Raw genomic sequence first — 18,006 nt, forward strand, 5'->3', positions numbered from 1 at the left:
ATGCTTTGCATTGCACTTGGTGATGTATGGCTTGGATGCAGCTGCTCCACCATGCAAACCCATTCAATGAAGCTCTCTGCAAACTGTTCTTGAGCTAATCTGAAGGCCACATGAAGTTTGGATGTCTGTAGTGATTGACTGCAGAAAGTTGGCGACCTCTTCGCACTATGCGCTTCAGCATCCACTGATTCTGCGCCGTCAGTTTACGTGGCCCACCACTTCATGACTGAGTTGCTGTCATTCCCAAACACTTCCATTTTCTTATAATACAACTGACAGTTGACCGTGTAATATTTAGGAGCGAGGAAAGTTCACGACTGAATTTGTTGCACAGGTGGCATCACAGTTTCATGCTGGAATTCACTGAGCTCCTGAGAGCGACCCATTCCTTCACAAATGTTTGTAAAAACAGTCTGCATGCCTAGGTGCTTAATTGTATACACCTGTGGCCATGGAAGTGATTGGAACACCTGAGTCCAATAATTTGGACGGGTGAGCGAATAGTTTGGCAATATAGTGTATATAGTAACACTGTGACCTTTGAACACAAACATCCACAGGCACTTTAACAGCTGAGCAGATCTACTGAGCACCAATGCACATGCTTCCAGAGACCTCCCCTCCATAAACACACACACACACACACACACACAATCAACACGCTTTCATTGTCCAAACACAAATGGTCTCTATTTAAGTCTTTGAATATGAATAAATGATGACTTGGGTAAAAGGGTGATATAATAAGAAAATGTTTTTTGCTTTTATGTGGTGTAGAACACCCTGGAGTCCTATCACCAACTCCCAGCTGATGCATGTCTGTATTAGTGTGTCTGTGCGTGTGTGTGTGTGTGTGTGTGTGTGTGTGCGCGTGTTCATCAAAAGATCATTTGCAAGCACAACAATCAGATGCTCTTAGACAGCTGACCTCACTAACGGTTCAGCACAGTATTAGCCAGTCCCAGGCAACACCAGAGGAGGTATTAGCCCTTCAGAAAAATGCAGCCTATTATTAAGGCCTTCTTATAGATTATTCATAAAGCATTGCAGAGTGCTTCTCTGTTTATGAATAATGCATAAGGAACTCAAAAACTATATTAAAGTGAATAAATATTTAGCCTTTGAATCACTGTTTTTGCTGGCTAACTTTTAAGATCTAACTAGCAATTAGATCATACAGAGGGATACAAAGCATACATAAGGAGCACAAGTATAAATGTGACTAAATACAGCAATAATGGATAACAGCAACAACTGATGTTCTGGAAACACGGGGTCTGGATTACCCCAAACACAAGAACCAGTGTTACATTTGCCAGCAATTTCTTTCTTAAGACATAAGAAACGAATGGGTTCTAGTGTTCCATTCAGGATCAGCCTTATACTACACACCATTTAGCTGCATGTTCTGAAGGGCTGAAGATAAATAACACTTATATTGCCTGTTCAAACCTCTGCCGGTCTTGCTGCCTTGTGTCTCCTTTGTAAACCCCGAGTTTCAGTGTATCGACGCGTGGTTCTTTCATTCTGGGCTGGAACTTGGGGCAGAGGTGTGAGGACAGACACACTGAGGGAATCCGGCCCTGCAGAGTCTCTTGATAAAATAACCACCAGGTGTCTTTGCTGCCTTTTTCCAAACGCTGGTTTAGTGACAGCCGCAAACAAAGCTGACAGGGCTTGGTTAGAATCACACACAGCTGCACGCTGGCCCAAATAAGCTGCGAGCGGCAGCGCGTCAAGGGAAGGAGAACGAAATTACACCCTTCAGCTCAGCACGCTGCCATTAAAGCTCAATTAGAGAGCTACACTGATGTCATCATTACGAGACACATGACCGAGAGACCCAGTGAACCGATGCAGGCCGCTCCTACTAGAGGTCGCTGAATTAAACTTAACCATGAAACCTAACCCATCATAAATATGACACAGCTCAAGTGCAACGACGTAATGCGAAATCTGTATTCGCAGGAAAGTAAGGCAGGTGAACCTTAACTCAGTTCAATGAACACTCTACAGGAAGAAGATGGGAGTTCGTGTCTGAATGTATACTTGTCTGATTTGCCTTGTCACTTTTACGAAGGCTCAGACAGTTAATCTGCTTCCGCTCCGCATGGCTCTTTGGGAGTGCTTCTGTAGAAAAGGTTTCATGTGTAAACTTGGTTTAACACTATAAATTTGAATTTTGGGGGGAAAGGGGGAACTGAGCTAGACTTCCTTTCGTGGAATGTAGAAGTCGTACCCGAACTCCAAACGGAGGATAGGAACAGAAGGCTCGGAAAAGCTCTCATCTGATCTCCGCATAAGACAACAAATTAAGATTCAAGCAATCAGATGCTTTTGGCATCCAGAAGACCCAGTATGACTGAAAGTCCCTCAGGGAAATATACTTCTTCTAAATTTATCCAAGTTTACTTCTTTTTACTTTCCTGTCCACAGTTTGTGCTGATCTTAATAAGTAGTTTGTGTAGAAGCATGATGACAATCTATTCAAAATCTGTATTTTTGGTCCCACATCTGAACATATAGGATTAGAGATGCTTGTGTGTTTGTCAGGCCTTTGCACTTCTGCAAAACAAGTATACACAAATTCAGTGCTGACCTAGGACCAGAATCACAATTTGAATATTGTCTCCACAGCAGATTTTCCCTGATCCCTAGTCACAGTGAAGAGAACACCAAGAACTCAGTTAAACAGTCAGCACTTCGAATTGATCCTAGTCACCCCTGCACGGATACAGTAACCAGACGCTCTCTCCTTCAAACAATGTTTCAGCTAGTAGCCTTTTGTGTGGTGGCTGGTGATTCATGTCTTAACAAAAGGGCTTTGCTCTGTCCATTTGCTCCTGGAGTGCTAACAGCGGACCGCTTTCATTTCTACACCTCTGCGCGTGAGCATGTGAGGGAGAAAGAGGATCCACAACGTGTGTGAATAATGCATGCGCGCCCGAGGGCTCCCTATAGCATGGAAAGGCTTGTCAAAAAAGAACAACCTAAAGAGGAATCAATTCTCTCTCTACCTCCCTCTCTCTCCCCTATCAGCCACAACATTAAAACCACTGACAGGTGAAGTGAATAACACTGACTATCTTGTTACAGTGGTGCTTGTAAAGGGGCGGTGTATATACGTGGCGACAAGTGAGCACTCACTTCTTAAAAGACGATGTGTTGGAAGCAGGAGAAATGGGCGAGCGTACGGATCTGAGCGGCTTTGACAAGGGGAGAACTGTGGTGGCTAGTTCACTGGGTCAGAGCTTCTCCAAAGCAGCGGGGCTTACAGGGTATTCTTGGTACACAGTAGTTAGTACCTAACAAAAGTGACGCAAAGAAGATTATGCAGTAGTTAGTACCTAACAAAAGTGGTCCAAAGAAGAACAGTTTGCAGTTGTTAATACCCAACAAAAGTGGCCCAAAGAAGATTATGCAGTAGTTAGTACCTAACAAAAGTGGCCCAAAGAAGAACAGTTTGCAGTAGTTAGTACCTAACAAAAATGGCCCAAAGAGCAATTTGCAGTAGTTAGTATCTAACAAAAGTGGTCCAAAGAAGAGCAGTTTGCAGTAGTTACTACCTAACAAAAACAGCCCAAAGAGCAGTTTGCAGTAGTTAGTACCTAACAAAAGTGGCCCAAAGAAGAACAGTTTGCAGTTGTTAGTACCGAACAAAAACAGCTCAAAGAGCAATTTGCAGTAGTTAGTATCTAGCAAAAGTGGCCCAAAGAGCAGTTTGCAGTAGTTAGTACCTAACAAAAGTGGTCCAAAGAAGAACAGTTTGCAGTAGTTAGTACCTAAAAAAAGTAGCCCAAAGAAGAGCAGTTTGCAGTAGTTAGTACCCAACAAAAGTGGTCCAAAGAAGAACAACTGGTGAAGAGGCGACATGGGTCATGGGTGCCCAAAGCTGACTGAGGCATGTGGGAGCAAAGGTCAGCTCAGTCTGTTCTGCTCCCACATAAGGGATACTGTACCACAAACAGCTCAGAGAGCCTGAGACAAACCAGGTCCTCCTCCAAAAGTTCTTACCATGGGCATGTGAGCATTAGAAGAGGAACCACGGACAAAATCTAGAGATTATTATAATGTTATGGCTGATCGGAGTGTGCGCTGCACACTTTGCAAATTAAATTTTTGGATATTGGCCAGTTGTAATTTTTTCCCCCATAAGGAAGAAGCTTTTTCTGCAGGGGAAGTTTTTAGAAACTTTTAAAAATGAATTAAAAAGCACTATCTAAATCTTGTATTCACAAAATGATTTCAGACCCTTTACTCACTACTTTGTAGAAGCCCATTAGGCAGCAACTGCACCTAAGTGTCTTCTTGGATGCACCTCTCCAAGCTCGGTACATCTGGATTTAAGCAACAAATCCCATTCATCTTCCATCTTGCTGGATGGCGAGCACGTGTGAACTGCCATCTTCTGCTCTCTCCCATATGTTTTATTGGGTTTAAATCAGACACGTTATTGAGTTAAATTCAGGCCACTCAGGAACATTCAGGACATTAATTTATTAATACTTTATATAATATTACACATACATACACACACACACACACTATATTGCCAAAAGTATTCACTCACCATCCAAATTATTATCAGGTGTATAAAATTAAGCAGAGTGTCATCAGCAGGTTGCATGGAAGAGACATAGAAAGGCATAGAAGTGGATGTCCTGTATATGTGTGTGTAGATAGATAGATAGATAGATAGATAGATAGATAGATAGATAGATAGATAGATAGATAGATAGATAGATAGATAGATAGATAGATAGATAGATGTTGAAGCTTCTTAAAGCACTAATGGACATTGCATTAATGACTTACAGTATCTGTGTGCATTGCCAGCTGTTGCTATGGAAATTAAGTTAGGAAATTCAAAGAAAAGCAACAACACTGTTGTAACTTTAGAGCCTCATGGGATGAATGCTAAGATGCAAACATTTGGATCCTCTTTCTACAAATTCAGAAGCACAGCTGATAAAGGACGTCTTCCAGCACATCCTATTTCTCTGGAAACTGTATTTCACAATACGGGTTTATATACACTGTACATATATACATGCATATATACACTGATGTGGCAAAAATCATGATGCAGGAGCCAGTTTAGCACCCCCTCTAACTCAGTGAAGTACAGAAACTCAACACACCATCGATTCCACAAACAGACAGAAGACGTCTGCAGGGACATTGAGCCGGGCTGTCTGGACTGATAAAGGACCGCTGTCCTGTTTCTCTGGATCCTTGTGTACTTCAATGAAATGTGCTGTTTTTAAATCATTTCACTCCTGTACACTAGAGCTATTCCCTGGAAGTTTCTTCACATATATTTAACTAAAATTAATCACCTAATTAAATAATAGGAACCAAAAGTGGTAATTAATTCATTACCGCTTAGAACTTTATAGAACATGTGAAAAAGTACCAGAATGTGCTAGAATGCTTATTATAGGAGCAAACAGAATTGTATAACAATCCAGTTCCCTGAAGATATCACAAAACAATTTATCTAGCCAACTGACCCGAGTAGACACAGTCTGATTATCCACATTAGATTTCAAAAGGTACAATACTTCATAAACTGCATAAATGTAGGGACTGCATCTGAGTAGTGCTGGCACAGAACATCTAAGGTTTTGGTGGGTTTGTACATTTTTACAAATAGACAATTTCTTCCCCACTTTCCCTTCTGCCTCCTCCCAGGTGGCAGAAAGAGGGAGAGTGGGCCAGCAGATGAACAGACACCCTGCCGAACAGCCAACCCGAGACAGGGGCCATCAGCCAATCAGCAGAGAGCTAGAGTCGGCGCCGGACCAAACCTGTCTGAGATTGGTTGGCTCAAAGCACACTACATTTGGGCCAAAATACAAGAAGAGAAGGCTATGAGAGAGCAGTGGATGTGAACAGGGCAGAGAGAGACGAGTTTGCTTTTTAACGGCTCTCTGCGCAACAAAAACCAGTGAACTCACTTTCTGATGATAAGAAGGTCACTACTTCACCAGTGTTGAAAACCGTCCAAGACTTCAAAGCATTTTTCTTCAATATGTCCAACAACACCGGCAGGAAACAATTCTTCACCAAAAGAACTAAGCATTTCAGAAAGGATAAAGCTGTACAGAGGTACTACACCTTCGATGCATTATTATATAACTAATCCATTTCCTTCATATTGGTTATTTTCTATCCTCATATTCAAACACATTAACAACAAATTAAGACGTATGAGGAATTGAAATGTGGAAGAAATAAAAAAATAAATTAAATTCAGGCATAATTTGTGTGCAACTTTTAGACAGACCTCCTGTAGGTGGCGCACTGCCTTCTGCTGAGACACACACTCCATCCCTTCACAAACCAGACGTGCGTGTGTCTATGTGCACGTTTTTGTCAGAGATACTCAAATGATTAGAAGCTTTAACATCTTTTCACCTACAATCTACCCTCCCCCTCAGGTTCTGTTACACCACAAAATAACTGAATGGCTTTCTAAAATGCCAAGCACCTTGCTTTCTTACTCAGCAGTAGGTGACGGAAGTTTCCGGAGGCTGGCAGTGAAGTGCTTCAGTTAGGCTTTCTGCTGCACACCTGTGATGGATGACCTACACTGCGCATGAACAACCAAACCACCTCATAAATTATCCAATCACTGATAATGTCATTAAAACATCTAGCCTCATTAAAATATCCAGCACACCCAGGTACCCTGTGAGCCAAGGGTGTTCTGCTGACTCCTTCCTTGTGCTTATAAAGAACTGCGCAAAACCCGCCTCACTGTGTAACTATTTAATGCTTCTGACATTTCGTTCAGCTCACCCACTCCTGACTCCACTTATTAAATTAACCGCATGCAAATACGAAGGCGGAAAAGAAATCCGGGGGCATGTCTCCTGTTAGTGATTAGCCGCAGGTGACCTTACCGCGCAGCTGAGGGACTTAGCGTACTTAGCGTAGCGAATTGATTGCTGCCAAAGCCTCCTCAGCATAATGGCTAATTTTCAGGTCAAGAAAAAGATGAAGAAGGACAGCGGAAAGAAGGAGGCCACTGGGACAGAGCAGCCGCCAATGAGGAGCGGCAGAGAGTGAGGAAGAGTGGGAGGAAGGAGTACACAGGCAAAAAAAAAAAACTCAATAGCTGCTTAAAAAAAAATAAAGCCAATAGCCTTCCACTCATTGACAAGAGTGTTTAGGCCAATGACAAAAGACAACAGTGTGTGTTTGTCCTTCTGTCATGAAAACAGACAGGCACACCGACGGACCAGACGGAGGATGAACACAAGCACCAGGACACTGCACACAGGACAAATACTCAGGTACCCTGCAGAGGGCTCAGAGAGGAGAGAAGGGAAAAAATGCTGACTCATCAGTTCCCGGTTCACATTTATTTCCGACAGTGTGAGGTGAATCTTACCTACAGATAAACCCAATGAGAAAGGAATCCAGTGTCTGGTTAAGTCATGTGTCATTCTCCAGTCATGAACGGGGAGTTGCACTTGCAGTTCATTACAGAGCACAAATATTTAGTATATACATTTTAATAACCTGTTTAGAAACGCTACTGTTTCCTTTCCTGCTGTCCTCTGAGCTCTTGAAGAACATTTGATCAACCACATCTTTTCAAAGTGTTCGGTGTGTTTAAGAACACGGTGATAGCTGCTCTCCCGTGGCATTCGTTTAACCTCCAAGCACCTCTAGCTATTCCACATTTTTGCTCGAACCTGGTTGCCAGTTCCAGGTAAAGCCAGCGTCAGTGTCTACACAACCTACAGCGTTGTAATCAATGTCCTGCTGACCATGGTTATTTGACCTGGTTGTAGGGAGAGCTGTAATAGAACATATAAATCCTACGTTGAAGATCTCCATCTTGTACAGTTATATGAATGTCGGCGCCCAGTACCACGGGTCCGGTATGGATGTATGAATGTCCGTCTCACAGAGTACTTTTAGCTCTACCTGCTTTGTGAAAGAGTGGCACTTTTCAAGCCTGAAAATAGAGAGCTCTGCTTCAGAGAGAGATTTATTACCTCAAAGGAGAGAAACAAAAGCATCAACAACATAAGAGTGTACGTGAGTGATTTCTACCCATCCTGTACTACAACCACAGGCAGAGAGCACTGGCCTGCCACGCCTACCTGACGACATGTCCGCTCCCTCTACGGTGAGAGAGGGGACAGGAACTACACAGGAAGCAGCAGAGAGGAACATCACTATAACAAGAGAACAAACTGGCAGCTCTAAAACAGCCTCCATTAAGACACGCAGATGCATTACAAAGCAGAATGAACCTCTCTCTCTCTCTCGCTCTCTCTCTCTTTCTTTCTCTCTCTCTCTCTCTCTCTCGGGTCTATCCTAACTTAAGGTTCTATTTAACCGTGGGAGGTGGGAGGATATCCGTTGGGTGGCGGCCACTTCCTGTGTGAGACCGCAGTTTTGGTCACAGGTTTGTGTTGCCATGATCACAGACAGGTAGCGTGCTTTTAAACATGTTGTGACTCTGAAGATGAATTTTAGAAAGACCTTCGGAAGCCCTTTGGAATAATTCTTAAAATGCTCTCCAACAAGAATCAGACAATCAGAGTGCCTACTTAAATGGAGAAAAATAATAAGCATAAAGGGATAACAACACTAAGCAAGCCCAGTTTCACTGACCCCTCATCTTCTTCAGAAAACTCTAGCCAAGTGTCCACAGTACATCTCCAAATGCATCACAGAACATGAGTGGTCTTATTAGTGAGCCTTGGATTCATGAGGTTTGCTATCTTGCAATATCATCTACAGTCTAGTGACAAAAGATTAGTGAAGTCTGTACTTCGTAGCCGTTGTTAAACACGACAGTTGAATCTCTTGTTTATGTGCATTTCAGCAGCCTTCAGCAAAGGTATTAAATCATGTAAAAAGACTCCATCCTTATAGTTGAGGTTAAAAAAGATAATTATAGAACTTTTTTAACCACTAGGCTGCACGATCTGATAACCCCTGAGGTTAAAATGCAGCGGATATGCTGCCCAGCCAGTTAGCTAGCTGAGTAGGTAATACATCCCTTCTCTCACATTTGAAGTCCTCAGCAGCACAAATCTAATTCCCCCATCATGACAAATTAATAATAATCATAGTAATCCTCATCCCCATAGCTCTGTCTGGAACATCCCACATTATAAGCCAGGAAGTTAACCTAAACTCCAACAAAGCAACTACCACTAGTGAAAATCATTCTTAGATGTAAATCAAACCCAATACCCATTACCAAACTACGTTATATAATAACAGGAGAACAGCAGTAGCTCTTCAAAGCCAGCAAGGTATTTACTGCTGCCTAACCTCACTCCTAACCAATTTCTGTGTTTTGCTAACAGGGCTGGAAACCTAGCCTAGGTAGCCACTACACAGATGGGCTGAGACCCCTGGCAACTGCCCACCTCTACAATGGGTTGGACGGATGGACAGTCTGTCAGTCAGTGAAAATGTCTATTCTAGGCTGACCGGCAAGGTGGTCCAGCAACAAAAACAAAGGGGGGGTGGGGGTTGGGGGGGGACAGAAGCAGTTAGGAACAATCTCCATCTGTGCATTGCAGGCACACACCTGCCACTACCATGAACCCTCTCTACTCCATGTGGTTCTGGTTAGCATGTACCGTTGGTCTGAGAGGCTCTGATGTCTGGCATGGCCGCAGCACGAGGGCAGCATCGTCTTGGCTCTCTCAGCTGGTTAAGAAGCTCCGGGGCCTGGAAGCGATTACCGCTCATGGGACAATTAGCTGGCGCATCGGCTGGCTGAACGTAGCAGGCCTCGCCAGCTACGCTTTTTGGGTCAGACGACACGGGCGCCACTTGCTCTGGTCTGTCCTGGGCGTCCAGGAGGCCGGCCGCTAGCGCCAGAAGACCGCTCTGTCATGCGCTGCTCCGCCGAGGCCAGAAACACCAGGTATGAACACGTGAGAAGAAGCACACAGCCAGTAAGAATGAAAAGCAAGATTCTGAACCAAAAGCGCTCTTCCTAATTTCAGCAGGCACTGTAAGCCTAATTATTTATTCTGATCAAACTTCTTGCTCTGAGATATTTAAACCTGTACAGTTTTACCTGGGAGAGTTGCTCCCTCTAAGAGCCATTTGTGTAGAACCTGCAGCATGATGTATTTGGTGTCATGTGACCATGTGACATCACTCAAATTGATCACAAACTTCCTCTGCTCCCTCAAAGCCTTTCAATGTTGTCATGGGAACAGATCCGTTGCGCAGAGCGATGGCTCCGAGAGCCAGTGAATGGTTCTCAGATGCATCATGCTTTTATGGGCTTTCACGGGAGGGAGGTGCCATTTTTACAGCCTTTTTGGTCAAGTACAGCGATCGAACCCCTTTCTGTGACCGTTCCAAGGTCTCAGTGCCTGAGCGCAGCCTTACTGGCTGCTGTCCAGTGCTCACAGCCCTGTAGGAAATCTTAAGCCTGCTTTCATGGGGACAAAAAAAAAAAGAATTAAGGTTCACCTATCACATTATTTTTGGCCCGTTATCTTTGGCATCATTCATGAAAAAAAAAATCCTGCCTGTGATCATGGGGTATACTTGTGAAAACACATTTTCACAGCTACTATGGCTAAGGGGGGGGGGGGGGGGGGGGGGGGGATGGAGAGATTTTAATCCTTAAAAACAGGAGGTTCGCCCACGCGCTCACCTGGGACTGCTCTTGGTCGGTGCGAGGAAGCCAGGAGGTTATGGGAGCCTGGGAATGTTTAGCATGAAGAAAGCGATCTGAAAGGAGCTGAAGCTGTGGGAATTGGACAGGAAACATGGAGAGTAACCCTTTCCTGCCCGAGAGAGAGAGAGAGAGAGAGAGAGAGAGAGAGAGAGAGAGAGAGAGAGAGAGAGAGAGAGAGAGAAAAGGAGGGCAGGGGAAAATAGCGCATTAAGCATCTGACTTATTTTCACACCGATGCCAAGCTGGAGACCTGTCAGCGCTAAGACAGCTGGCTGAGCAAGGACACAAATTGCCTCCCTCCTTATGCAAATTGAGTGGGGGGGGCGAGTGGCGTAGAAGCCATCAGATCTAAATCAGACTTAATTTTTATACAAAGGACAGCTTTGAACACAACTGGATGCAAACTACTGCATGGCATAATCGGTAGTTGAGGTGACTGTGCAGTCTGATAATGCACTCAAAACATTTTTTTTAAAAGAAAGAAACAAGAAAACATTTTGGAAAAACATTTTGGTGCACAGGAGATCTATGCAGCCAACAAGGTTTTTTAATCAATGATCAATAAAACTTCTCTCTACAAGTCAACTAAATTAAGAGACTACATTTACAAAGGAATTCAAAGAAAACTCCCATTCCAGTTACACATAAAGGCTCAACTTTTCATCACTGTCCCTGAGTAACTCCTCCAACCAGTGGTCTTGCCTAAGACCTACGAAACACACAAGTAACCGACAAGGAAGTGGCCAGACTGGCCAACTGCAGATCGCTCGAGTCTGAGAGATAAAATAGAAGTTAAATGCCGCATTAAATGAGTAGCATTGCTGAACACATCACTTCAGTGTAGACATGAAGAGATCTGACCAAGGAGAGGGTGACCAACGCCAGTTCAAAATACACACGTCCGATTTAAAACAGCCATGAACGCATCACACAAGCTCCTACCCAATGCAGTGCTACACAAGAAAAAGAAAGAATGTTATTAAAAGGCCACAGGAACAGAGCGTCTACGTTTATGACAGCCCCCCCCCCCCCCCCCCCCAAAAAAAAAAAAACGTCAAGATTCAGGGCCTGCATACACAAACACAAATGCAGAACCATTAACATTTTATTACAAAATCACAGCTAAATATGATGATCAAACAATGTACCTGGAGATAATTTGGTAATTTAGAGAGGAAAAACTAAATTCAGCAATCACAAGAAAATAAAACTGGTGTACTGCAAAAACGTTTTCTCTAGAAAATCCCCATAAAAAGGATAGCTAATTAGAAAACAAACACAGCGGAAATGTGACTTGGTGAGAGAAAATGCACTGGGAAGAAAAGAAACGTTTAAAGACGGTTACTTTGGCAGCACGACCAGATGATAAAACACTGCACATGCTCAGTGGACAGCGTATAAAAATGTTTGTTAATCTATCAGTCACTGGGGCAGATGAGAGAACGGTCTGGTTTAGTGATGCTTCACGTATCCAGAATGGATTCCAGCACATCCTTGGAGTGACATAATTTATGGAAATAAAACTTGGATGACTTCAAATATGTACAGCAAATGCATTATGAGCGAAGCCGGGGAGAGGGAGAGAGTACATTGGGAGGTTCTATGTAGCGTGACGCTAGTGCACTCTTTTCAACAGATGTCTCCTGTGATGGGAGACCAGAAGTGGGATGCATCAAAAAGTCAATCTCCAATGTTCCCAGTAATGTATTTATTGTAAAATATTAACATTCATTCTTCTCTAATTGAGCACAAACGCAGTTAAGAGTTTCAGCGGTGGCTGCGTTAATACCGACAAATATCTAACGTGGAATACGTCCACAGGTCACTTATTTCTGTGGTGAAGCGTCATGGCCTTTTTGCTGAGGACTCGGAGATCCATTTGTGACCATGGATCCCTCAAAGCGTCTTGAAAAGACAAACCCTCCTCAGCGGGGTTCTTTAAATGTGTTTCCATGGAGCATGTGTTTTACTGAGAACTTTAGACACTCTTCCCCTGTCCAAAACATAGGGAGATTTTCACAAGATTTATGGTTTATCGTTTTTCAACGTGTTCAGTCAGGTGTGTGCAGGCCTTCAGAATAGTCCAGCCATAGTTCACAGCATCCGTGTAAGCACTACTGTATTTACTCAAAACATTTCTCTTTGTGCACTTCAGTGCAAGAGCATTAAGGAGAGGAATATAGAACAGTGACGATTAGCTGATATCACATCCATCACTTGTGTGATATCACGCATCACTGGTTTAGTTGGCATGCGGCCCTTTGCAATGCAAGTGACCATTTTCAATTGGCTATACTCCAGCGGCCACGCCAATGGAATGTTGACGACAGCTGGTCATTGTTGAAAGTTTCATTCTAGGTCATGTGACCTGGTTTGGATTCCAAAAGGAATCTGGAATTGAACCCTCGCTTTCCTTCTTGTCTACATGCACACATGTGCGCGAAATAACATTAGCACAAACACACATACCAAAACAGACATTCAAACGTTCATTAAAAACATAAAAAAACTAAACCAGTTACAATCAGGCTCTGCGTTTTCCTTTACCACAACTGGACAGTATATTTCTTTTAAAGGGAAGATCTGGAGATCTTTTAACAGAGGTCTGCTGTCACAGACCAAAAAGTTAAACGAGAAGAGAGAGAGCAAAAGAAAACAGCTGCGCTCTGAGATCCGTCCAGAGAACAAGCGCAGCGGGGAGAGGTCAAGCAATGAAGAGAGGAGCACGTAGGACCCGGCCGGCCAGCGCCGGACGGGCAGGTGAGAGCACTCTAACGACTGAGAGAGAGAGAGAGAGAGAGAGAGAGAGTGAGTGTGTGTGTAAGGGGTTGAAAAGCAAGGTAAGGTCCAGATGAGGCAGCTGGGCTCTATTACTCCACGCTGACCCTCCTCCTCCGTGCAGGAAATGAGCAATCATTTAGCAGTGACAGGTACATGCTGAACCTCACCCCCCCACCCCCACAAGCCCACACTGCTGCAACCTCCCAGCCTCTCCCATTGGCCAGGTCTCCGAGTGACTTTGTGTGTGTGTGTGTGTGTGTGTGTGTGTGTGTGTGTGTGTGTGTGTGTGTGTGTGTGTGTGTGTGTGTGTGTGTGTGTGTGTGCATTACACACCCATATGCGTGTGTAAGAAAAGGTAAAAGTGACCAATAGAACAGAAGTATAATTGATTATGTAAGGGAAGAGGCGTCTCGGAGAATGCTGAAGAACGCTTTCTGGTTTGGAGGAGTCTCGTGTGAGCTGTGAAAGCTGGGCATGACTGATTTTAACTGGCTCCGACTGCCAAAACTGACTGAATCACATCCAGGACGAGCAGAACTTACTGAACGGACAACAATACCCATGCACTATGTAGAGAAATGTCTGCTTGTCTTATCTACTGAGTGCACTTGAATGCTGGCCACGTTTGAGAAGGTTATCCAGCAGGACAGCTGATGTTACAGAAGGGTTGGGTGGTATAACAGGAATATCAATATATGATTTAGAATTCCTAAACTGCATAATGGGAACCAAGTAATAGCTTCCATCCTTGTGTTAGCTGAATAAAAAAGGGCTATAAGGATGAAGACTGACTTCCATTTCTTAAATACGGTTCATCAATTAATATGTATTGATACATTAAGGTCTGTTACTGTATCAGTACATATTAATGATGAACCATTTTCAGTTCATGTTATAGATTATTTTTTGCTGTTTACTTCTTTAAAGTATATCAGAGAATTTAAATACATTTAGCAGGCATATTATTCATTGGAATGGTTTGTCTTATTTGTTTATATGAATATTCAGGGATAAAAACAGGAAATACCCACTTGTGACACCCAAACTGAACTTCCAAAAGAACCAGACCAAATCTAAAAGCCAAAAGAACCACACCGATGCCCTGCAATACCACAGCGAGAAGTGCAACACATTCAGAGCCAGCTCATCGCGCCCCAATCCTGCGAGCGTCTCCTTCAGTGATGGTCCTGGTAGTCGGAGTCTGGCTGGGTTCTGGAGACAGACGCAACCCCGCTGTGAAGAAAAGCCTCACACATGCTCCAGTCTATCAGTTATAATAACACTATCCCACATCTCACAGTCCATTGTTTAAAAGTACTTTTTCAGTACTTTGTGAGAGTTCATTTAAATTTTAAGATATTTTACAATGCATTACAATATTTTACGGAAGTACGCAAGTCTGAAATTCTCAGTGTGCAAGCCAGAGGAGATGGTGGTAATTAAATATTCCATGGGAACTTTGAGAGGAACTGAGCACCTGGCCAGCAACGGGCAGCAGTCAGAATTTCCTGTCATCTCCCCATATCCATTCAAGGTGCAGCCCTGACCTCCATTAACCTGAATATCCTGGCCCTCACAACAACACACATACTACTCCACTAATGATCTCTTAGTCCATTTCCGTCGCCTTTCGCAGTCTGTGAAAGTAAAGAAAAGGCAAATGAGAGCTAGTTATCTTAATCACAGACAACAGCATCTGGCTCTCTGTCGTTTCTGCATAGGACGACATTATTCTTAGGTCTTACTCATTTGGCTTCAACATATATTGCAAGTATTATGATACTGCAATAACGATCTACTACCTTATTCCATTTGAACAATAAACTGATTTGTTTAGCACACAGTGTGTAGTTTTTAAATAAAGACTACCAGTTTGAAGTAGTAATCAAGTGTCACCACTCGCACAGGGTTCATCAGTGAACAAATGAAACCACATACAGAAACTGATACTGAAAGTCCCACTGTAGGCTCACCCACTGCAACGTGATTCAAAAATGCTATCTGGAATGGTCCTATTTCACAATATATCACTTATATTCACTTATTTTCAGCCACGCAACACTGAATGCAGGGCTGTAAAGTGCATTTTAGCATGCAGTACTACACACATCTCTCTGCACCTCAATAAGTTAACAGCAAAGCCATGCACAGTGCCATTCCGTTTAGTGTGTGTGCTAGTACGTCTGGAGGGGACCCCCCCCCCCCTCCCACAGGGCAGCCAGCCCAGCAACTTGGAGGCTAGTTCACCACAGTGAACCATGAAACATGAGGACTCCCACAGTAATGACCACAGGTACAGTTGTGATCAAATTTATTCAACCCCCAATGCTGCGAAGGGTTTTATGGAATTCAGTGCACATTTGTAATTGTGTTCATAATGAAATCTTACAAGGACTTGTTAAAGAACTAAATGCAACTAAGATAGCATCAATTTTTTTTTGTCATAAAGTATTAAATGGCCTTTTTGTGATTTCTTCATTGACACAATTATTCAACCCCTTTACGACTACCACTCCTAAGAACAGAGGTTCATTCCAGTGTTTTCCATCAGGTATTGAAAACATCTGTGGATGTCAACGAGCAGCAATCAAGCATGATAAGCACCAATTAGGCAGATTTAAAAGGACAATTTTAATTGTCCCTGTTTGGGACAATGGACCCTGTTTGGGACAATGGACCAGCGCTATGTTTGGAGAAGGAAGAACCAGGCTTATGAACAAAAGAACACCTTGCCTACTGTGAAGCATGGCGGGGGGTCAATTATGCTTTGGGTACAGGTACAGGAAAAGCTTCAACGTGTGCAGGGTACCATGAATTCCCTTCAGTACCAGGAGATCTTGGAGGAAAATGTGATGGAGTCAGTCACAAACCTGCGGCTTGGGAGACGTTGGACCTTCCAACAGGACAATGATCCGAAGCACACATCCAAGTCCACTAGAGCATGGTTGAACATGAAAGGCTGGAACATTCTAGAGTGGCCATCGCAATCACCAGACTTAAATCCAATTGAGAACCTCTGGTGGGACCTAAAGAAGGCAGTTGCAGTGCGCAAGCCTAAGAATGTTACTGAACTGGAGGCTTTTGCCCATGAAGAATGGGCTAAGATACCCATAGGTCGCTGCAAGACACTTGTGTCAAGCTATGCTTCACGCTTGAAAGCTGTCATAACTGGAAAAGGATGTTGTACTAAGTACTAAAAAATAATGTCACTAGGGGGTTGAATAAAACTGATAATGATGTGAGCACAGTAAAGACATTTGTGGTTATTCCATCATAAATATTATGTTATGTTTGTCTAATTTATAAGTGCCTGTTTGATATAATTGTAAATAAGATGACTGAAATGATCAAAATCAATGTCAAACTGGCCAAAACACTTTATTTCAGTGGGGGTTGAATAAATTTGATCACAACTGTACATGTACATATACATTATAATATATATATATATATTATTATATATATATATATATATATATATATATATATATATATATATATATATATATATATATATATATATATATATATATAAAAACAGATATATTATTTACCCAAATATATTAACCCAATTTCATTAATCCGAATGTCCAAACAGCCAATCACACAGAAGAAACTTAAATACATTAAGTTTGCATTTAATAGGTATGTAGATGACCTACTGTAGTCAGGATGACTTGCTGAGGCTCACACCAAGCATGGGAGTGTGGGAGAAAGAGGATTCAGTGACTTTGAACATGAAGCTGCTGATCTGCTGTGATTCTCACACACAACCATATCTATGGTTTACACAAAATGGTCCAAAAAACAGAAACTATCCAGCGAGCAGCAGATGTCTTGCCAAAAATGCCTTGAGGTCAAAGAAGAATGTCCAAACTGGTTCGAATTGATAGAAAGGCAACAACTCAAAAAACCACATTTAATAATGGAGATACGCAGAAGTAAATCTCCGAATGAGCAACACATTTAACGTTAAAGCAGATGGGCTACAGCAGCAGACGACCACACCAGGTGCCACTCCTGGCTAAGAACAGTCAACTGAGGAGACATCTCTCATCAACGCTGGACATTAGACGATTAGGAGAAAGCGTTGCCTGATATGAAGAGAGGTCAAGTCCTGGTTTCTGCTGGGGCATTTTGATGTGCAGTAAACATGAAAGCAGGAATCCATCCTGCCTTGCATCAACTTGTTGATGTTGCTGGTTGTGCTGTAGTAGTGTGGTGGATATTTCCTTGGCACTCTTTGGGGCCCTTCAATACCAACCGAGTATCGTTTAAATACCACGCCCTGAGCTTTGTTGCTGACCAGATCCATCCCTTTATCACCACAGTATTCTGATCTTATGATAGCTACTTCCAGAAAGACACACCACATCACAAAGCTCAAATCATCGAAAACCTGTTTATTGAACATGACGGTGAGTTCACTGTACTCAAATGACCTCCTCGGTCACCAGATCTCAATCCAATAGAGCACCTTTGGGATGTGGTGGAACGTGAGATTTGCATCATAGTTGTGCAGCTGACAAATCTGCAGCAACTGT

The 18,006-nt window shown here is 43.0% G+C and overlaps 1 protein-coding gene across 10 annotated transcripts in view; it reads right to left on the minus strand.

The window, feature by feature from the left end:
• The window catches only part of znf438 (zinc finger protein 438), a 39,661-nt gene that overhangs the window by 13,893 nt on the left and 7,762 nt on the right, over positions 1-18,006 (minus strand). For 6 of the 10 annotated variants that reach the window (XM_076999608.1, XM_076999611.1, XM_076999612.1 and 3 more), the window contains one exon: positions 10,658-10,790. The exons of 3 other annotated variants lie outside the window; for them this stretch is intronic. Coding sequence is in view for 1 of the 7 variants with exons in the window: in XM_076999606.1 (XP_076855721.1) it covers positions 9,621-9,732 (112 nt within the window). In the remaining 6 variants the exon portion in view is untranslated. Of the gene's footprint in view, positions 1-9,620; positions 10,393-10,657; positions 10,791-18,006 lie in introns of those variants that run through there. One more of the 10 variants, XM_076999606.1, reaches the window with a different exon arrangement.

Source organism: Brachyhypopomus gauderio, chromosome 3, assembly GCF_052324685.1.
Source record: "Brachyhypopomus gauderio isolate BG-103 chromosome 3, BGAUD_0.2, whole genome shotgun sequence".
Lineage (NCBI taxonomy): Eukaryota > Metazoa > Chordata > Actinopteri > Gymnotiformes > Hypopomidae > Brachyhypopomus > Brachyhypopomus gauderio.